Here is a 23742-nt window from a genome sequence, read left to right as displayed (position 1 = left end):
TTTGTAAAATACAGACAAAATAATACATCCATTAGCAGGTGTGGACTTGATCGGATGCAATCACTGTGCAGACGAACTTGGATCCGCAGATTCGCCAATTGGAGTTTGTATTGAGCTGAGGAATCGCTGAAGCCCAAGTGCGAGTCGAGCAAGACTGAATACGTTGCAGAGCGCGTGGAATCCGTGATACCAGTGTTGCACATCCCACTATTTTAACCCTATGTTTATTGTGATTAATAATCGTGCTATACAGCGGCGAGAATGGCTGAATCAAGGTCTCCTGTTCAGCGAATGTTATTGTGGGCTTCATCCGAAGGGAAAAGCTCTTCAAATCAAGCAAGTTGTTTAAAATGCATAATCCTCCTTACGGAAACAAGATCAAAGTAAAACAGGGCGTGAGGTGATTTGCAGTCAATGTGCGCACGAACTGTATCCCGGGTGTTGAATGATTTGCGGTTTGAGTTTAGGAAGAGGAAACGATTGTTTGGTGTTTGACAACAAAAGAATGTCCCCGGTATTAAAAGATATCCCTGTGAGAAGAAACATGTTTATTATTTGGACCAGACGTGCTTTAACTCTGGGAGGGGCGTGGGCGTTATATTGAATTTTTTTTATATACCACCGTGCAAAACCACCGCCAGGGCTGAAGAAACCGACGAAAAAGGGAGAGGGGAAGGGGGAGGCTTATTGTTTCACCCACTGGCGGCAATGACGTCTTTGTTGAAGGCGCATATTTACTGTTCCGTGCAAAGAAAGGGATGGATGATTAGCAAGAAATGGACAGACCAAGATTTGAATCGTGGTTTAGTGAAGTGATTCATAAATTGAAACCAGAGTAATAGCAGCAGACAATGCACCTGATTGTATATATCTCCAATAACAAATCATGCTTTTGTTTTTTTTGCTGGTATAACTTGAAGTGCGTGTGTCTTACAGTAACAAAGGTTTTCATAAATGTATTTTTTTATAAACCAAAAACAATAATTTGTCATTAAATTCAAGAGGGTCTGTCGTTGTTTACTTATATCTTTGTTTATTTTTATTTTTGCGTGCTCGAAATATACACACATGCTCATGGGCGTCCGGAAGGGGGGGGTAAAGGGACAGTGTCCCCCCCTGGAAAATGAAAGTCAACCAAAAATTATGTATTTCACATATATAATTTCATTTTAGCCACAATAATATGTGTTAAGTATTGCATTAACACCATAAATTCAAATTTAAGCAATGTTTTTTTAGGGAACTACACTCTTTTGGGGGGAAATGTGACTTGTTTGCTCCCCTGGGAAAAAATAGCTTCCTTGTCCCTCCCTGGAAAAAATCCTGCGGACGTCCATGCACATGCTCTCATGTTTCGAAGATATTTCGCATTTATATTAAGTAATGACACATTTTTTTAAATAATTTATGCGCCGAAAGTACTTCTAAAATGTTATGTTTCAGGAGACAAAAAGAAACACAAATATATTCCGCTTGACATGCATGCGGGTTTTGATGTGTTGTGTGGTTGGCAATACTGTGGATTTTCTCAGTGTCTGCGATGTAAGCAGCTCGGCGGTTGAGGCAAGACTGGCGCGGAAGATTCTGTGCTCAGTTCTCGCGCGGATTGATACATAAAACCTGCTGCAAACTTAGCCTGACGCGCGGCTTAGTAATGGGTTTGTTACTATGAAATCATTATCTATGTACGTGTGCTGGGGTCGTGAATAATCACGGCATTTCCCCTCCCTCCATATGCAGATTGATCTAAAACTATGTTCTTTGCAAATCTCGCTAATATTTTATCATTCGTGTTTGGTAAACCTAAACCCCCTTTCACAAAGCCATAAAAACGTGAAGCATCAGTATTGTTTTACAAACTTTAGATTGAGTTAAGGAAAAAAGCATGACAAGAGCAATGTAAATTACACTCAATTACATTTTTTTTTGCTGGTGTTTTTGGACATTTTGAAATGGATGGTATAAAAATAACTATGATAATTTTTACATACGAAAAATCTTGCAAACACCTCCACTAATGACGAGCCTAACCGTTGTTATATTCAGTTTTAATTTTCATATATATGTATCGGTTGTACACAAAACGAGATACATTTCAGCTTTCGAATCCATGCATATTATAGTTACGCGCGCACGAACGTTTGCAGTTGCAGCCCATCTCCAGTCTCGGTTGGAGGATGGAGAGCCTACGTGCGCTTGCAGTACGCGATGCGATGCTCTTCTGTCAGTTGAAGTAGATGCGGGCGGCATGCGGCCATCTTGCTCAGACAATAAGCTCCGCCCACTGGTTTCAAAACGAAAGCAAGGAGTGATACGAGACTGCAGGCACCTGATGCAGAAGAAGAATTATAAAAAGAGGGGAGTCTTGATATGTTTTTTGACATTTAGAACGGGTCATTGATAAGTAACCAGGTCAAGAACAAGTTGACTAATTTTCTCACAATTTTCAGCTGAATAGCTTCACGAAATTAACAACAACCATGAAGGAAGACTCAAACAGAAATCTTCATAATTACCAAGCAGCGACGTTGACCGAGCAGTCCGCTATACCGGTATATACGTACTACTGACAATAGCCACTTTAGAATCTTCTCCAGGAATTCAAATTCCCAGTTTGTATAAAACAGTTTGTTAGCAACTTTACATGAAATTTTTCAGCACTGTTAACACCAACCGTACTACAGAGAGATGTGTAACGTTATCTTTAGTCATGTTTTTTGAAAATTGCCAGCAGAAGTAACTCTATAGTGTTTCTTTTAAGCATGGGAAGTGGGAGTAGGTTACTCTGATCCCACACACTCTGAAAGGTGTTGCACCTTGCAAGATTATCGCAATGAACATCAGGAGGTGAGTAGTAATTAATTGTTCTCTTTCTCTTGGTTTTAAGTTTGCAATTTGCTTTATTTGATATGTTTACTTTAGGTGAGAAGCCTTGTTACATCGTAGTAAGTTAAAGAGTACTTCAGTGGCGTATTTACAGTTGTACGGAAGGAGGTAAATATTTTGAGGGAAGCATCAGTGCAAATGTTCTCAGTTCACAAACTCCTATGCATTGTAGTGGAACGTCAAGAAATGACATTTTACACTATTGTTAATAAATGTAAATTGTAGATTGAAATGTCATACTTCGAGTTGAAGTTATATCAGTTGTCTTTCATATTAATTACCTTATGTTCTTCTTCTTTATGTAATCATTAGGGCCCGGGAATTTATGTTATAACATATTTTTCATTTGGCTTCGGATCTAATATTGGGATGAGATCTTTACATATCTGATGAAAATCAGCCGAAATAGACAAACTTGACAAAGCATATTTTTGACACATTTCACCAATTTTGCGTTTTTACAACATATTTCTTCAATATTGTTGTAATTAGACATATTTCTGTATAATTTCGTAATTCTGTCGCACATAATCGGTTATTTCATATTTTTTTCTTCGTAGCTTTAGCACAACGGATAGTGCAAATTGTTCATATTGTCGATGGCATTATATGGAAATTACGTAGGAAATATAATATTGTTCTTAGTATAGAACAATAATACCCCACTTTTTTTTATCCCGCCGACAATTGATAGCCATGCAATCATTATTGAGGAAAAATGTTCTCTCTCATTGTTGCACGGATAGTGAAGAAGTTTCGTTTTCATTTCTTTGCCTTTTTCGCTTTTCACAAAAATCAGTCAAAAGTAAATGAATGGCTTTTTGCAGAAAGGGACCTGAGTCACATTTTTGAGGTATTGGAGTTAATTTTTTCATCTCCACTGTGTCTAGCAGCATACCGCAGGCGGGTGCATTGAGGGTTGCAAAATTAACTATTCATTATGTTGAATATTTGAGCCAACAACGGCACATTTCTTTCTTACACTATTAATATTATACGATTTTTCATTGTTTTTCTCAGAATTGTGCAAAAGTGACTCAGGTCCCTTTCTGCAATAAGCCATTCAAATATAACATTCGGTAAATTACAGCCCCTACTCTACATACTTTATCGGGTATGGAAGAAATTCGAGAGTACTGTTGTGCACATTTTTGGCTTTACTGGGAATATTTCTGCATTTTTCTGACATATTTGTAATTTTTCATGACATATTTTCTAATTTATATGACATAATTACATACATATTTTACAGTTTTATAGGACATAAAGTCCCGGACCCTAGTAATCATATAATTTCAATATTGAACGTTGTAAATTGGCAGGCCCTTTCTGTCCCAAACAAATAAATAAATGATAAACGAATAGTAAATACTTCACCAAATGAAATTTTTGAGGTAAAAACTGATGTATAAGGGCCGGGTGACTTGGGCGACTGCGCCAAAATGTATTTCCGTTTACATAAGCGTGGCTATTTGTTGTAAAAAGAGTTGATGGGTTTTGGAAAGTAGGGCGGATAATAAAGGGTGTCGCAACAAGAACAGCGGATTTGAATTGCACCAATGTCTTCTTGTTGTCGGGTTGGCGACACTGTCCTTACATATTCAAGTAATGTTGTCTTAATTTTTTTGTCTTATTTGAATGGTGTGGATATTGAGCACTTGTGATTCCAGTAGGAATGCACTAGTACCTATCACACCTCTCACGAGACGATTGCCTTGCTGCACGACAAATTTCCGAACCCGACTCCTTTCGCGGAACGGCGACCAGAACTGGCCAGCGAGGTTATGTAACCTGACACCCTCCAACTTCTTCCTTTGGGAGTACGTGGAATAGCAGGTTCATGAAGACATTCCCCGAACAAACCATACCAGAGCTCAAGGAGGAAATTCGACGAGTCATCGGCCAAATCGAGGAGCAAGTCTGTGCAAGTCATCAGTAATTTTATCGATAGAGTGACTACATGCAGAGCATGTCGTGGAACACATATGACAGATATTGTCTTTTTTTTTCATACTAAATGGCAACATGTAGGCCACCCTTTGTAATGATGCAAAAATATATTCCATTTCATAAAAAAAAAAATCAAGTTATTAAATCCGGCGTTCTTGTTGAGCCACTATTTATTAATATAGTGGAACTTGAGATTCCACTGTACAGACAATATTGTTTTTGATATATAAGTCCACTACATTATTGTTTCAAGGAATCAAATCTGGGTCCATTGGATTAGTGTGAATGTTGTTATTACAGTTCGGTAAAAGCAACTGTGAATGTACAATCAAATGTTAACATATTTATTTCTTTCACTTCAGATATTTCCAAAATTTCTTACTACTGTCCCTAATCCTATACACCACAGGAGGATGTTATGATGATCCCAAGGCAGAAAGCACATTGTCCAGAAAAAGGCGCTATCTTGTTTGGATACGAAGCACAGCTCTGCAGGTAACCGTTATTATACTGATGATGTAAAATACTGCTAAATTTAATGTAAATTTGAGCAGTATGCAAAATGTCGTATAATTTTTGTCAAACTTTTAATGTTTTTGTTTAATTCTTCTTAGTATTGACAGAAAGGTCAGTGGTTTACGTAACACGATTGTCGCTAACGCTATATAGCCATTCTACAGTAGTTCGTAACATTCTTGAGTTATTTGAATCTCATCTCATCTTTATTTTCTCAGATCTTGTTCTGGCTCTCGCTTCCAATCAAGTTTCCCCAAAAGAGGAAATTCCATTGGGGGTATAAATTCCAAGCCAATTACGCTATGCCGTCAAATGGGACAGAGCTATTCATAGAAAATGTGCAAGGGTTTTTCCGTTCGCTCAAGAATTTTGACAAGCTGATAGCGTACAGAACTTTTGAGGATGTATTAGAAAGGTAAGCTATACTTTGTAATTTTGTTTGAGGTTTTGTTAAATTAATGCACACTTTGAAATTAAACAGAATAGAGAACACTTAGATTATACGTAGAAATTTTCAGCGAAAAATGCAGGCTCGACCAGGACTCGAACCCGGGTCTCAGGCATATCGTTCCATTGCTCTACCACTGAGCTACCGAGCCGGCCTGGCCTCGCCTGATTTTTCGCTATCGCTGTCTCTGTCAGTGTTACAGCAACGGGATCTGTTGCCTTTGAAACACAGTAGGTGTTTTACGCAGGAAATCAGCGATAGCGAAAAATCAGGCGAGGCCAGGCCGCTTCGGACATGAATGTTTGTGAGTGTGTGTCCTGAAAGTCCTGAAAGAGAAATTTGAGTGAAATTATGTGAGTAAATGAAGTGTGATGATGGAAAAAAAAATGGTAGCGCAATGGCACGGTATGCCAGAGATCCGGGTTCGAGTCTTGGTCGAGCCTGCATTTCTCGCTGAAAATTTCTACGTAGTACATCTCCTGTTTGTGCCTAATTTTCAATACTTAGATTATAGTTTTGTAGCTCTGTAACCAATCTGAAATACTATGTCATGTACAGGGCTCGAAAAATCCGTCGCCAGGTCGCCATGGCGACTAAAAATTTCAGCCTGGCGACTGTGATCTTTTGCTGTAATGTTGCAGTTCTTTTAAGTTTGAATGTACGAAATTTTGAAGGTTCTAAGTTCAAATTGCAGTATAGCAAGTTAGCAAATAATTATTTTGAAAAACGCAATATGCTGACAAAGGCAGAAATTTATTTTATTTTAAAACATAAACTAAACGTAACGTTTCAACCTTCTAGCAAGGTCTTCTTCAGACTCTGCACCAAGTAAAGTTAACGACAGAGATAATGGTGAGCAAATTGTCCACCGCTATTTTATTTAGTTTTTATTCTACATCCTGTGTTGGTTTAAGGAATGAAACTATGTTCGTTCGAAGCACGCATTGTTCTTTGCTTATTGAAGTTATTATTTCAATTAAGTGTCATCATATCGTGTAATTCAAACCGAATGAAAATGGTGGTGGACAATAATATTCGTCTACTGTTTCTTTCGCCGTTGGGTGTACAAAAGACCTTGCTACAAGGTTGAAACGTTACGTTTAGTTTATGTTTTATAATAAAATAAATGTCTGCCTTGGTCAGCATATTGAGTTTTTCATATCATGGAAACAAGGCTTAATTGTGTTACGATTTTTTTTATCAACGTTGTGAACATTTCATAGAATCAGTAACTATTCCGTACTCTTTTGTCCCCCAACCCCAAATTTTCTGCTTTCTCACATGATTTAGCAATGTTTTGAATACGGTGATGCTCAACTTCTTATAGTGTGCACAATTGCCAGTAGGTGGTTTCCTGGCGCCTGAATTTCAGAGCTGGCGCCTAGCTCTGAAGAAGATTTTTCGAACACTGGTCATGTATTTCAGTTTAAATTATAATCCACTTTTATTTCGACATACAATTAATGATACCATTTTATTGACTGATTTTTTTTTTTATTATGGGCACGGCAGCATATTGATTATTTGTGTACGTCACGTAATTACGGGGATAAGCTCCTTAACTACAACAAAATGAGGATTGATTGATTGAATTGGGTTATTTTACGTTGCTTTTCTGCCACCTTTCGCTAATCACGACATGGGGATGAATGGATGATTATGATGAGATGGATGAAGAGACAATCACAAATAAATTTGGACAACACAACATAATTCCTATATAGGATTATCCTGGCTGCAGGTCTAGTCGCCAGAGCCTCGCTACCCTTCCAAAGCAATCTAGGGTGTAGAACTACGTGGAAGTGAGGTTGATATTTGGGTGCCTCCTTACACCCCCAACAAAATGAGGATAGGGTGATAAGAAAATAAATATGTTTGTTTAGCTTTCTCAACAAATTTCTTGCCATATATTCTGTACGAACAACAAAAACTATATCTCCGAGGTAAAATCTCCAAAACCCAGTTAAAAAGCTGAGGCTGTAAAAGGGTAGTCATCACACGAATGAACAAACACAGAACAACAGACAGTCCCACAGAGGAGTATTATTGGCTGTGGCTCCTGGCGCCAGAGCCGCGTTGACCTGCAAGATAGCAGTCCAATGGGTGTACTTCGTGGAAGTGAAGCTTTCTAAGGTCACCCCTTATACGCTCGATAGCATTTTAACTTTATCCAAAACATTATTTTCCTTTTGACGTAGGTGTTATGTTAGTTTTCTCAACAAAGGGTGAATAAAACTTTGAAACAGGGTTGTTAAAAGTCCGGGAACGCATGAATTCTAATGGGTTCAATTGGGTTCCGCTGCAGGAGCGGAACCTTTTTTCTCGCACAATTTGAATTCGGTCCAAGTTGCGTATTGTTACATTGAAAGAAGGTTCCTGGACCGTATTTAAATTGATCCGGAAAAAGGTTCCTGGACCTAATTAAAATGCTTTAAATATGAAAAGGTTGTACAGAGTGTACCAAAAGTCCCATTACCACCCATTTGAATTGTAGACAAACCTGCAAAATGTTATTTTAACAGCATGCGTATGATGAGAGGATGGTACACCATTAAATGAGACTAATGACCACCATTTACTCCAGAGAATCTGTGTGCACACCGCCATTTTCATGGCACAGTATTATTCGCCTCCAGGGGCGATGTGAAATCCTCCTTAACATGGCTGGCGTGAGGGAAGCAAACGCACTGCGAACGGCTTCTTGAAGTTCCCCATTTGTCTGATAACGATTATGGGCGACTTTCTGTTTGGTGTGCCCCCATAGCGCATTATCACAAGGGGTCAGGTTTGAACTTTAGGGTGGCCATTTTAGAGGTGCTGGTAAATTTGGCGATCCTCGACCAATCCATTTGTCTCTGAACACATCATTGAGTTATTCTCTTAAAATGGCCACCTGAAATCCAGATCTGGCATCTTATTTTACGGAGGATTTCACATCGAACCTGGAGGCGAATAATACTGTGCCATGAAAATGGCGGTGTGCACACAGATCCTCTGGAGTAAATGGTGGTCATTGGTCTGATTTAATGGTATACCATCCTCTCATCATACGCATGCTGTTAAAATAACATTTTGCAGGTTTACCTACAATTTAAAGGGGGGGTAATGGGACTTTTGGTACACCCTGTACACTGTCTAGAACTCATTTACGTTTGCCGATTTTCTCTCCCAGTCCGGAATTGAAATTATTTACAATTCCTGGACCAGGGTCGACCGATTAAAAGTTGCCTTCTAAAAATGTCCGCGAGTACGTTTTACATTGGAATGTCACGCTGCTGTTGTAGAAAACGTAGCACAGGGAATAAATGATAACGCTGTTGTTCTCTCGTGAGCCAGGTTCAAAAACTCCCTTGTCGAAGAGTTACTGTATACATAACGCAATGGACTATATTAGCGTGGCGTCACATTGAGCTCAAACAACCCCGTTACGTGTTGCTTTGGCATCCGATCCAGCAACTGCAGCCAATAGGAGCCGCCCAGCAGATATCCCAACAGGGACAGGTAGTGTTGCCAGAGGTGTTGCTACAACCAAGTGAAGGAACACTCGCGAGAGAATGGGGCTAAATGGAGAGGGGTAACGTAACTGCAGCGTTTGCGTTTCGCCTTAGATTCTCGAGACAGGCAGCACCTGGATTATTCTTTCATGCTCACAAGTGGATAATTGTTTATCGTCAGGTCCGTGATCGATCCAAGTTGCGTATTGTTTCATTTCAATACGGAACTTGGACCCTATTTAAACTAATTCGGGAAAAAAAGTGTCCTGGACCGTATTGAAATTGAACCTGGAATAAAGGTTTCCGGACCGAATTTAAAATGAGGACTAAAAGTGGTAAACGTTGTAAGTGCCAAAAGCGAAAGTGTTGGAAAATCGCATCGTTCAGCACATCAGCCCGTACGAACGTTCACACTAGTGCCTTTTTACACGCCCTTTGAACTACTTAGAAGGCTACCAGCCACTTTTCACGTTTACCACATTATCAAGCATGGCACATTTCACAGTTTAAGGTGGAAAACGGCGTTTGAATTCTTGTGGCACTTACAGCGTTTACCAATTTTAGTCTTCAAGTCATTCAGAAAAAAGGGTTCCTGGATCGTATTTAAATTGATCCGGAAAAAAAGGTCCCTGGACCGAATTGAAATACGTTACATATAAAAAGGTTCTTTACGGTCCAGAACCCATTTACGCTTGCTGACTTTCTATCCTGGACCGGAATTGGATTTATTTAAAATTCCTGGACCGGAATTGAATTTATTTAAAATTCCTGGACCGGAATTGAATTTATTTAAAATTCCTGGACCTTTAACAACCCTACTTTGAAACTTTTGCCTACAAATGTTGACTGTTCTTATATCTGTTGCAGCCATAGCCTTCGCGGAAGACCCTGCCTCCTGAGGACAATCTGTGAGGCAGCCGAAGCTCCAATCGCCTCCAACGGATTTTTCGGAGAGATTGTCAACGCCATATTCACGTAAGATAATATGTATCGTATTCTCCCGCGTACAAGTCACAGTTTTTCCTTTTAAAATGGGTTTGAAAAGCACAGTGCGTCTCATACGCCTAAAAGAAAAGGAAATTGGTAACAATGGAAAAGAGTGGATACATCTTGCTCAGGATAGGGACAGATGGAAGGCCAATCAATACATGTGGCCTGTTTTGCTGCAGCCATAAGAAGGCTAGAGAGTTAGTTAGTCTCATACGCATCACTTTTGGAAATTTTCTGTTAGACGATTTCTTTCTTCCTTCCTTATAACTTGAAAAGTTTAACAAGACGCTGCAAATAGCTGTTGCGCACCTCACACCACACTTCCCCACTCTCTTCTCCGCGTCGACGTTGGTTCGCAGTGTTGCAACCTGGATGGAGCGCAATGGTCTGAGGATTTTCAACAAAATTTGTATTCGCTTTTTCCTCGGATGTTTTCTAACCTGTCGGAGTACAGAAATTCAGCTCACCTTTCGCCAACGACGCTTTTCCTTCTTTTAAAACTTGAGAAACAATCCATTTAGATACTCCCGTGGCGGCGCTTGTGGACTCGACAACATTATACTTAAGTTTATGTAACTCCTTCTGATTTCGCAAATATGTTGCAACATTGTAAACAATTTCTCTGGCCTGTCCTCTAAGGGGCTTTCCAGAGCAAATTATGGATTTCGTTGGACCCGGCATGATTTGTTTTTTGCATTTCAAAAATATGCAGCCAAGAGTAAAGAGCAAGAACATTTCAATGCTTTAAAAAAGAACACAGGCAAGCGTGTTATCAGATTGCCTTCTCGTAGTGATTGTTGTACGATAAACAAAATAACCCCCACCCTACTCGGCTTTTGAAAAAAAAACAGGCCACTGCTCGATGTCGCATTCAGAAAATGAAGTCATTCGTCCAGTAGTTTCTCTTCGTTATAAACGCTAACGCGCGTGCGTAATACTACAGTTTACGATCCGCGCACAGCACGCATTTTCAAAGACCGGATTAAATCAAATGAACCACTGATAAATTAATATGAGCCGGCACCGACAATCTACACAGTCAAAATAGTTTGTCATATTTGTTTTAGCTTAATTTTGCTGAGTTGGCACCACTGGTACTCTCAAGGCCAGACCAGTAGGTACGTGCAAGAGTGGTTGGGAGGATGGCGTATTAGGAGTGCTCCGAAGCGATCTGCGCAATTGGGACTTAACTTGTCAGGTTATAGTAATGCACTGCATGGTACAGAGGACAATTTTTTGTATGAGAAATCAGATTCTGATTCAGAAGATGTTTCAAGCGACTCTTCATTTAGCTCTGGGTTTTGTCGAAGAAGATTAAAATGTATTCTTTCCTAGTTAGATTACTTAATTTATTTCTTGATAGTAGACTTATATATTACTTTATATTTGAAATATTGTAAAAATATTATAATATTCAGTGATAAATGTTTTTCCTCGAAAATGTGTACGAAAAAAGAGGGGCTTATGCGGCGGCAAATGCGGTAATTCAATTTTTATTTGACTTTAATCCACAATGGAAAATTTTCTGTGGGCTCCCATGCTTAAATCGTTCACAGATGGCGGAAGGATACTTGCATAAAGTACCGTCTGAGTACTTTCCCTGATTTCAAACATTTATTACACAAATAGTACGCTAGGTAAGACATGTTTTTTTCTTCTAATGAACTCGAAACATATTGTTACGTTAGGCACAGACATGTTGTGTTTTCGAAATGTCTCCCCAAAATCACAAGTTCGTTGTTTTATTCATGAACTTCTCCTCATGTGTTAGACAACATCCTCACATTGAGGTTTAGGTGTTGGTACTTGAGTAACGCATTTCCAAATCGCTGGATTGGGATTGGGAGAGATACATTCTCATGATATTACGCCTCAAGATATTCTGTTCACATAAAATAGTACATTTCACTAGTTTCAGATGTTGAAACGTCGAGGGTGACTGAAGAGATGTTGCCTAACACATGGATAGAAATTGAGTATCGTTCAGACATTATCCGTGCAACAAATGGCGCTCATGTCAAAGTTTATGAGGAAAACAACAAACTTTTGATTATGGAGAACATTTCTAAATCACATGTAACACAACAAAACTTTTTGAGTTAGGTGTCATTTTAAAAAAAAAACACTACCTAGCGAACTTTTTGTGTAATACAGTAACTTACGTAATACGCGACTTACGCAAATTCGCAGTTACGTAATACATCTCGAAAATTACAACAACTAGCGCCAATGGACATGTTTGCGGCTTTTGCGTCTTTGACATCCATTGCAGTATGCAACGACATACTGCAATGGATGTCAGTTTGTTTTTATATTCTTTTATATATTTTTCATACTTTTATAGTTTATATCGAAGTAAATACTGCTGCATGATTAATTTATAAAACTAATACTGTGTCTATAATATACATATATACGAAGTGAGACTTAAGCAATTTACAAATTCGACTTACGTAAAATTCAAGTTACGTAAAGGTTTACGGAACGCATTACTTACGTAACTCGGCGGGGTTTCTGTAATATTTGAAATCAACGAAAGATTTTATGCACACCCTGTATGTTTTTCCTGTATTCTGTAATCTTGCAATATCCCTTAATTTTTGATTCAGTAATGCGGTTCAAGTGTTAACAAATTTCCATTCTCTTCTTTTGCAGACCCACTTCGCTTTTGGACACCCACAACGCCACCATAGAAGAAGACAACGAATACATTGCAGCACAGAAGGTCGGGGAAGCAGGAGGTGATTGCCAAGGGATCTACGATTGTCCTATCGGATTTCTCGACTTATTTACTGTATTGCAAGGATAATAAAAATCTTTGATACACAGAAAATTAAAATCTTTAATTACTGTATAGACGAACTATACAGGGTGTTTCCGAGCTGATGATACAAACTTGCAGGGGTGATGGAGAAGGGCGCATGTATCAATTTGAGATAAGGAACCCTGGTCCGGAAACGACTTAGTCGAAAGTTATAAGCGAAAATCGGTGTATGAAGATGTAATACTTTTATTACCTGCACAAGTTTGACAAGCTGCTACATTCACAACAGTTGTTCAAAGTGGCATCCCACAGCTTCGCTGCAGGCATGACATCATCGTCCCACAAAGTGCTGGTGTACCCGTTGGAACAACCTCGGGGTCGTTCGAACAATGTCACAGGCAGCGAGAATTCTTGCAAGGAGATCCTCTTCAGTCTCGACAGGTGTCTCGTAAACAAGACTTTTCACATGACCCCACAAGAAGAAATCAAGTGGGGACGCCACTTTGAACAACTGTTGTGAATGTAGCAGCTTGTGGAACTATTGCAGGTAATAAAAGCATTACATCTTCATTTACCGATTTTCGCTTATAACTTTCGACTAAGTCGTTTCCGGACCAGGGTTCCTTATCTCAAATTGATACACGTGCCCTTCTTTTCTCCATCATCCCTGAAAGTTTGTATCATCAACCTGGAAACACCCTGTATAAATTTCCAGCTTCAAGACAAAAATGTAATATGCCTTTATTGAAGATCGACAGATAGGTCCTTGTATTAGAAGGATAGAATTCATACATGACACTCATTATATTGTTACAGAATATACAGAAAGAAAGATATACACAAGAAAAAATCATTAAATTTATTATCCGAATACACGGTATGTATATATGTATTAAACACGAATGCGTATATCAAACAAATGTAATTAATGTTATATACACAATAAAACTTCAGTAATGTTTATTAATATCTTTATATATTACATTAAACTTGTGATTTCTGCCACCTGTTGACTGATTATAAAAGTAAGAATGGTTTTCCTACTTCCCTTTTATAATTTTCAAAACTAGGTTCGACAACAACAACAAATTTCTATTGAACTTACAGCTTTACAGGTGGCTGTTTATGCCCAGGATACAAAAACTAGGTACGAATATTATAACTACAAAAATAGTGAATTATATAGGTAATTAAATGACTGTTGATTGTGTGTAATTGGTTTGCAAGAAAATTTCCACCAGAAAATAACTACCTCAGTTCCTTGCAGCAGAAGGTTTTTAGTACTGGAAGTGTCATTGACGGAAAACTTGTACTCGTCCAAGTCCAGACATAACAATTAGCTCTGAGCAAATGTCCATACTTTGCATACATAAGGTTTGAAGACTTGCAAAAGGCTGTGAGAGGATGCTTACTCGATTTGATTAGATGTTTGTTATTTACCGTCGCTTTTCTGCCACTTTTGGCTAATCGCGACTATGAGGATATGTGATGAAATTGATCAGGACACTCACAGAGAGCACCCATGCCCCGGTCGGGATTCGAACCCGATACCACCGGCGTCGTACACTACTTTCTCGAAATCCAGTCATCAGCATGGAGGAAAATGTCCATAGATAAATTATAAGTTGATAATGAGGGACAACACACAGATATTATTCACAGTTACTTGCCTAGGGACTTCGTGCTATCCCTATACATTTAGTCTGGCTCTAACAGTCAGGATCTGACTCCTAATTGAAAGAGAAAAGTTCACTGAACTTCGGTTGGAACATTCCAACTTGCGTAAACTTCGAAAATCTTCCACCAGAGTGTGCTAATTGCTTCTGTACCACGTCCGAGTACGGGATTTTTCTTTTTTGACAGGAAGCTTGATCAAGGTCATTAGCATGACCACCCTCTTCTCTGGGGATCGCAAACAATGTTTCTAAACCTTGTGACATTACCTCGCAAGTTCGTAACGTTAAGAGAAAATGAAGACTCACTAATCTATGCCGACGAGCGGCGTAGTTTTTCATCTATTGAACTGGCGAAATGATCAAAAGACGGACCGAACTTTGTATGTAAGTAGTTAACACATACATATTGATTGCCTTTTGTTTTTTGTCACGGGTCTCACAAGAATAATTCTTTTGTTAGAGATTGATTGATTTAGTTTATTTTACTTCGAGTTTCTTCACTTTTGGCTAATTGTGAAGATGAGGATGAGTTTGAGTTGATGTTTTAAGTCCACTTTGTGCACATTAAGGCTATTTGGGACTGGACCTACAGTTTAAAGTGGGATTCGAACCACTATGTGCCTCCACCTGGTATCGAACCCGGGACTCCATGATGACAAGGCGACGACGTTACCACTACGCCATCGGGGAGGCTGTTGATAAGATGAAAGAGATGAAGCGACAATCACAAACACATATGGAAAACATAAGTCCCACAGAGGATTATAGGTCATGGGTCCAAACGCCAGAGCCTCATTAGTCTGCAAAATGCAGTCCAGGATGTAGCTACTACATGGAACGGTCACCCCGTACGAAATGACAACAAGAGTATTTTCTACTCGAGTAATTTTAATGTGGCGTAACAAATAATGATAATATAGGGTGATTGAAAAGTCTGGCACCCTTGGGCAACCCAATTATTAGCGCAGATAACAAGAAATAAAACAGGGTAAAGTTGTTGCCAACATGTGGTTTTCAATCTAATGTCTGAATTTTCAACCGTTGTGGTTGGTACGAATCTTAATGAGAACGCAAAATGCCTTGGTGCCACATATTTCGTCCCTAAGGGTCCTTTACGTTATACTAGGTAGATAAACTCTCAAATAATCGTCATCAATTCGTAATTTATCCACGCTATGATGTCAGGGCCCAGTCAGTTTAATCAACTCTGGGGCTTGTGTCATGTGCTCCTACCATTTGTGTTTCTGATGGTCAATTTCATATTAACAGCATGTAATTAGCCAAAAGTGGCAGAATAGTCAACCAAAATAAATCTATTAATCGCAATTTAGGCAGTGGTACACGGTTTTGCGATAATATGGCAACAAGGCATTGTCTTTCTCATTGAGGCTTGTACCTGTGCATTCTACGTTGCAAGTTCAAGCAAATTACATTGACAATCACATGACTCCAACAACTTTCAACTGTTTCCACTTTTCGCTGACTGCACTAATAACCGAGTTGTACTATGATACAGGACTTTTGAATCACCCTGTCAATTGTGCTTTATTGACTTTTTTTCAAGAGTGAAGTAATTACCTAAACAAGTGGGGTTATGTTTTTAGCACCATATCGCACAGGATTATTAGCAGTGGCATGCCCAGGATTTTTTTAAAGGGAGGGGTTACGTATACTTTTTTCTAGTAGTCACCCTTAATTTTGCAATATTTTACTTCCTTTGGCGTTATTTTCTTTTTTTAGTAATACTTGGCCAAAGGAGGGTTATGGCCCCCACCAACCTTCCTTGGGATCGAGCAACCACAGTTTTAAAGGAGGGGTACGGAGCGTTCTCTGGAAAAGCACTCAAATGACAATTTCTCTTCCACGCTGTGCATCATGGAAACTGCATTTTTGCAAGCAAACGAGGCACTGGCGCTTACATCTTGCCTGTTTTGTGCCTGTCCACAATCCTTCGTGATCCATCTCAAAGGATCAGCATTCCTTCTCATCGTTGCAACTAGCGATCAGTTATTTCTCTCGCAGATTAAGAACTTAGGTGTGTGTTATTGGTTTCAGGTACGGTGTTCCTCTACTGTTGCTCTTGTACTTCCTACATCTAGTGACATCTATGAGAGATCACTATTACTATGAAGAAATTTCAGCTCAACTTTCCCGGAAGCCTAGGTACGTCGTTTTCCCAAAAGGTACTGCTTTTGAGGTGAGTATATTCTGCATCTTACAAACACATTATCAACTTATCTAATGATTATGATATGTGTACCCAGAGTATCGTCGAATAACATGGACAAGCTTGCACAATGTGTAGAGAGGACATCAGTATGACTTTTCTTAGTAGCATTTTATTTTACTACGATGATGAAGCTTGTTAAATTATGTTCAAAACTATTTATTTTAAAATTCACAATTCATCTGGTTGAAACAAGTGCATACAAGAAGTAGATAGTATGTAGGAAAATATAATGTCTACAGGTGGAACCGTTAGTTGTATGGAACAATCATTGTTATTAGCTGGGAACGGATTGATATGTAGAGTGGGATGTATAATTATTACAAAGCAAATTGTCCACCGCCATGTTTATTCTATTTGTTTTAGTTAATGAGAGCTTAAATAACTGAAACGAAACTCTCAATAATCAGCTGGCAACCAGCATACGTAGAAATCTATTCCTTAAAAATGTATAGAATGCAAAAGAAAAAATTTTGAAATTAGTCATGGACAATTTGCGAAGCAATACTTGTGCATCCCACTGTACTAAAAAGTGGTAGTTATTTTAATCAAATTATGGAATTAAAATTTTGACAGTTTTCATTAAGCAAGCGACTTATCTAACTAAATAAAATACACTAGTCCTACACATTAATTGTGGTGCAAAATTTAAATACAAAACGTGCATAATTTTTTTTGGCCACAACAATGGGTTAAGAAAGTTTATTTAAGTGCTGAAATTTGAATCTTCTGTTGTTCATAAAGTGAAACTGCGTTTAGTATCGCATGAAGTAATGGGAGTATATTTTTTTTAAAAAAATAGACTAATGGATTCACCGCGTGCGTTTGATTTTGCATTCCATATTGTTGACAAAATTAGACAATATGTTAGAATTAAGTATGCATTGTCTATTGTCCGAATTTTAAATTAACAGAGAGTACAAAACGACAGAATACAGATAAACTTTTGGTATTTAACACCAGTACGTAAAATGCTGTAATAGCATGAATATGGAATATATGTCGCAAAATGTATGCTAAAAGTTAATAGACGTAAAAATACGGAAATAAAGATAACATTTTCGAGCTTACATACCACGATTCGCAAAGATAATACACATAGCATTGATTTTCGCATCATATGAAGATATACATTCAAATAAAAATCCGTAGTAAAGTTAGATTTGGCTATTCTTCAGTCACTGTCAGGTCTCCTCTATGGCGCAGTGGTTGCATCGTAGCCTTGTAATCAAGGGTCCTTGGTTCGATTCCTGGTGGAGGCACATAGTGGTTTGGATCCCACTTTAAACTGTAGGTCCAGTCCCGATTAGCCTTAATGTGCGTAAAGTGGACTTAAAACTCACTCAATCAATCAATTCAGTCTATTTCGTTATTGCATAAAATCGCACCCATATAAATCTGGAATTATCAACTGTATCATACTCACTTCATATCTCTATCCTCATATTCTTCTCTGTTTCTAGGTCTTAAGAAGAACGATCTGATATATAAATACACATGATTCCGTTATTTGAAAACAAGTAAAAATAATAATGTGTGACATCTCCGGTAGCCCTAATACCTGATCCAACCATCATTCCCACCTAGGACAAACTCTTCTCAGTTCTCGCATCTGTTTACGAAAATGATTTGAAAGTCTACGAAATGAGAGATGGGCCAATGAAAAACAAATAAACTTTAATAATCTGTAGAATAACTTAGAAATAATGAAATATATATTACTCATTAATAGTAAGATGGAATCCTTGTAAGTCAGGAAGCATTAACATTACATTCTAGCAGCAAGAGATATTAGTGTTGAGCCAGAAGGTACACGGAAATTGCTAGAGGCTTGATTACGATTGGAATGTGAGGAATGAATGACTTGGAGTCAGGAAATGTCAGGGGACTAAATAAATAGGAAATAGAAAGTAAATGAGGGGCCTTTTGTTATTGGAATGATCAGGAGGAGGGAGTCGATTTGGTGCTCGAAAAGAGACCACAGTTTGAGTTGAGTACGGAGCAGATTCTTTCATGCCAAGTCAGTCTTGGAGATATTTGTGCACCACTCGTATTGGGCCACTTGTGCCCTCAATCGCCAAGCGAGTAGCATTAAGCTACGCCACCCAGAATTCGATCCCCATACCGTACGGTATGACACGAATCTGACTTTAAGATGTCTATGATTATTCCATTTCATTTTCTTTCAGCTCACAGCCATCTTGCAATTTCCTCTAGACCTCCCAAAGAAAGATGTCGCAATTGGTGTCGACGTACAAGTTAGCTACGACCTTCCAGACAACGCCACAGAACTGAAGTTTCCCTTCTACACAACGGCCACCAAGTCGCTCAAGACAGTTGACAAAAGACATGCGTACGAACAGATGGAGACAATGGTGAGCAGGTATGGAATAATAATTGTTCTAAAACTGGAAGTAGTAATGCTTTTTAGTCCTGAATAGAATGATAATAGAATATAATCGCCTACATTGAGTATACGTTCCTGTCTCAAGAGAACGCTTTTTCAACAAACATTGCAGTCAAAATAGGAAAAAATAAAGGAACTAGCTCATAACAAGCTGAAATTTGGTACATAACTTCTTTATAGCATTAATAACGATATATCAAAAGTTCCCGACGATCACTTTTCCGCTAAGACCGCCATATTGAAAAATGGCGGACAAATTAAAATGTTCATGACCGTAATTTTCAGTTATTGCATATAGGCGGAGTTATCCGTTGATGATTCAGATGATAACATATCTTATAATGTACAAAAGTATCCACTCTCCTTTGGAGTGAAAAAGAAACATCATAATTAACAATAATGAGATGATAATATTATGGTATTATCAAAATTATTTAACGAAGCGCATGTTTTGATTGACGCAGATATTGTTTATGTTCAATGTTCAAACATTTTCAGTTCCCACTGCAATGCAGGTGTTTATCAATTTGACATACTTATGTTAGATTCACTTTTATTAGATCTGTATACTTTCCTCAATGGCAAAACGAGCTTAACGATGGTGTAGATTTTCCTATCACATCAAAAATTCTTGCACTACTTTATTTAACCACTACAGCCAATACTTAAAATAGAGAGTGTTCCAAAACTTATGCGACCTTGTGGGGAAACGTACGATTGTTTTCTTCTATCTTTACTCCTACTGTTTACTCGGAGAAGTATTTTCCAAGACGGCTTCCTCAAGAAAGTTGTGGTCAGTGTGATCTCCGGATGTAACACCTCCGACATTTTCTTGTGGATTCAGTCTACGCAACTCATCCACAGGAAATGCAAGCAAAAATTCAAGAACTGTGGCGATAAAATCTCACAGCAAACATTGCAAATGGTGTTCAAAAACTTGATTCTCTGTGTCAACTTGAAGGGGAACCCTGCCAGCATTTACTGTGATTGTTTCCCCATAACGTTGCGTACCTTTTTTAACACCTTGTATTATTAACTATATTTTTATAAGCTGGACGAATGCCGTCAAATTCAGAATATTCAGATATACTGTTGACGATAACACATAACACGAAATATACTTGTTTCGTTGATAACCTCGCAATTCCTTAGTTGCCTTTGTCTTGGCGTCACATCATAACAAGTGAACTATATACAACTATATTCTGATTTAGAAGAGGCATTGTAAATTCTGACTTTTGATAGAGCAATACCTATGTTTTTTGTTTGTAAAATCTCTTGTTTGAAAGGTGTTCCTTTTTAGTAATATTCCTGCTAGGGCAGTACTCCATATTACATGTGTATTTATTGCAGGAACGGATACAATGGTCGAAGTTGCGTGCTAAGAATGATCTGTGAAGTCAATGAAACTCCCCTTGTTCACAATGGCATTGTAGGAGAAGTGCTTCATTTGATATTCACGTGAGTTCTATTTTTTAATGTACATACATAGTATTAAAACTTCTAACAACTTGTCTCACTTTACTGTAATGGAATAGGACATTTAAGTGTAGAACACCGAAGGTTATGCTGGTCCACACTCGTAGGCAAAACTAGATATAATTACTCAACCCCATAAATTGTAGGACAAGAGATATTAGACAAGAACTTGACATAACGATGTGTTCAAGTACGAAGCACAAGAAACTTATTTGGATAATCTGAAAGAATTAAAATTTTCCTAATTTTGCATGACTTAATAGAACATTAAACACATTTGCTCGCCTTAACAGGATTTACTATTTTATTTAAATTTATATTTATCCTAGTACAACAAACTTACACTAATCTTTAGAAAACAGGATGGAAAGATCCGATTGATATATAAAAATGTTATATTCTTCAGAACTTGTATAAGATCGGAAAAAACTAGAAAAAATTCTATATTAACACGGTTAATTTTTCTTATAATTATTCAAGGGAAATACGACTGCATTTGAATCTATATTATACTATATCGTTGCGCCATCTGAAATCTTTATTGCAAACATAATAACCTGGGCGTGGGTGGCGGGAGGGGGGCAAGGGGGTTCAGTTGTCTTCATAATACATTCACTTAGAAATTCAATGTAATGTGATTTTGTCGCTGCTAATAAACAATATTATACTCTTAAGAAAGAGGGGACGACATTATTTATTTTGTAACTGATTCTGTCAGTGACAAAGTGGAGATGTTTAAAAGTTTTGTACTAACTGAATGAAGACTAGCATTGTACGATATTTTCGTAGTTCAATCTAATGCTGGAACAACATGGTTTTATTATACTGTCCTCAATTGGCAAGCGAATGTATATTGTAACTTTTAGTTTATGAAAAGCTGTGTTTTTTTTGTTTTGTTTTTTAGATTTGGCTTTCTTTCCATGGAGTAAATATGAGTTCCATGCCTAAAATTACATTAGTGTGCACACAAATGGGATTTTCCATGTGTCTTGGCCACCCTAGATAAGCCCCTGTCAATACATTCAAAAACAAGGGCTATAGTTTTTATTTCCCTGAGTGAACTTCCATCAAGGATTTTGCCTCCCCCCCCTTTCCCAAATCAAAAGCTGTGCGCACACCTTTGAAAAATAATCCTGGAACTTTAAACACAAGCCCACATTTAAAAAAAATAAATGAACTAATATATTTTTACAAATATACTTAAATACGAGAAATACTTGTATTTGCATTGTCATTACAATGAAACAGTCTCAATTTAATAGTGAATTGTTTATGTAAAAATCTGGAAATACTGAAAGAAGAAATTCGAAATTTCCCATCTATTTCTTGAAATGAAGCATTGTTGAAAAAAATAGATATGGAATAAACAATTACTTCTTTAAAAATACGAACCTATAGTTCTGGACAAACAAAAATGAAAGTCAAGCCTCATTTCTTCCATAACCTAAACGAGTTGTGAAAGAGACTTGTAGCTAATACATGTTCCGACGATGTTGCCAATTCTTGTACTGATGCCCACGTGGACAGCTATGATGATGTCAAACTTTCTTAATGTTCGGAATTATACAGCTAACGTACTTAGTAATTTCCAGTGCTCAGGATAATTTTTCACCCAACATGAATTTAAGTTTTAAATAATAACATTTAATTATTAATTATAACATCATCTTTCTTCCCGCAGCCCATCAACACTACTAGAAACACATGATTCTTGGGAGGTGGATAACGAATTCATTGTTGCACAGAAGCTTGGAGAAGATGGAGCAGACTGCGAATCAATATATTCTGAATGTTCTCTTGGACTTTTGGACTTGATTTCCATAATATCACCCTAATATGTATGATAATTTACTGCCAAGAAATATTGCTGAATACTTGTGGAAAGTTTTGTAATAAATATACTTTCAATGTATTGTATATTTGCGTATCAAAATAATAAATATTTCAAATTTAAGAATATCTAAATCGAAGGTATTTGTAATTTTGTGTTACTTTCTGTCCATTTTCTGTCACTTTTTGTTAACCGCGACGATGAGGATGAGATGCAATTGATGAAAGAACACTTACAAACAACATCCATGGCCAGGCCGGAATTCGAACCCGGGAACTTTGGTGGCAAGGTCGAAAGTCGACAACTGATTGATCAAGTTGGAAGCTGGTGCCATCTAGTATCTCATGTCTAAACTACAAACTTGTGGGATTATGTTATAATATGTGAGTCATATGTTGGGAGAGTTGATTTCTGAGTACAAGAAAGGTCTATTACTCTTCACTGTCGAAGGCCTTTTAAGAGAAGTTCTGATTGGTCAATGATCTTACATGTTTCATGGTAAAATCTTAAGGTAGTGGTGGAGTAGCTAGAGATTTAAGTGTTAGTGTACAAAATAGAAAACAGAGACCGACGATGAGAAAGAATGGCCAATGGGAAGACGAGAAGCGAAAATTGTCGAGAGTAAAAAGTTAGACACAACATATTTTCACTCCACATGATTGCACTGGTTTCTTTAAGAGAGATCATATTTGAAGTTACTTTGAAGTCCTCTTTATACACAGATAAGCTAATCCGGACAGGATCTACAGTTCTAAGTTGGATCCCAACCACTATGTGCCTCTACAGGGTAACGAACCCGGGAGCCCTTGATTACAAGGTGAAGACATTACCACTATGCAATAGGAGAGGCCCAAAAGAGCTTGTGCTGTAAAATCTATTGACGGATACATTTTGCAAACATGAACACACACACACTAATGTTGTGAAGCAAAATGCCTTAATATTTGGGAGTTATAAAGTCAAAGTCGAATTGATTACTCTGTCCTTTATGTAAAATTGTTTAAGTCTTCGGCACATCCTTATTGATTATTCCGATTTTAATACCCTCAGACCTATTCCATATAATCTATGTTG

At 37.9% G+C, this 23742-nt stretch overlaps 2 protein-coding genes across 2 annotated transcripts in view; one reads left to right on the top strand and one right to left on the bottom strand.

Moving 5' to 3' along the window:
* LOC146003027 (uncharacterized) overlaps window positions 1-23742 on the bottom strand; it is a 257704-nt gene that overhangs the window by 127517 nt on the left and 106445 nt on the right. The gene's annotated exons all lie outside the window — the stretch shown is intronic.
* Window positions 14992-22711, top strand: LOC146003160 (uncharacterized). The gene is made up of 5 exons (XM_083141344.1): window positions 14992-15108; window positions 16780-16921; window positions 19141-19334; window positions 20712-20819; window positions 22519-22711. Exons 1-5 carry the CDS (start codon window positions 15080-15082, stop codon window positions 22670-22672), a joined length of 627 nt encoding a protein of 208 aa, XP_082997470.1. The 5' UTR covers window positions 14992-15079; the 3' UTR covers window positions 22673-22711.

This window comes from Lepisma saccharinum, chromosome 19 (genome assembly GCF_977018435.1).
Source record: "Lepisma saccharinum chromosome 19, izLepSacc3.1, whole genome shotgun sequence".
NCBI classification, from domain to species: Eukaryota; Metazoa; Arthropoda; class Insecta; order Zygentoma; family Lepismatidae; genus Lepisma; species Lepisma saccharinum.
The sequence above is the reverse complement of the archived record's forward strand: the minus strand, read 5'-3'. Positions and strand labels throughout refer to the sequence as shown.

Excerpts from the sequence above, each read along its gene's own strand:
- LOC146003160 (XM_083141344.1), top strand. The coding sequence starts at position 15,080 with ATGATCAAAAGACGGACCGAACTTTGTAT. Across the intron at positions 15,109-16,779 it reads AGACGGACCGAACTTTGTAT|GTACGGTGTTCCTCTACTGT; the intron begins GTAAGTAGTTAA and ends TATTGGTTTCAG. Across the intron at positions 20,820-22,518 it reads GTGCTTCATTTGATATTCAC|CCCATCAACACTACTAGAAA; the intron begins GTGAGTTCTATT and ends TTCTTCCCGCAG.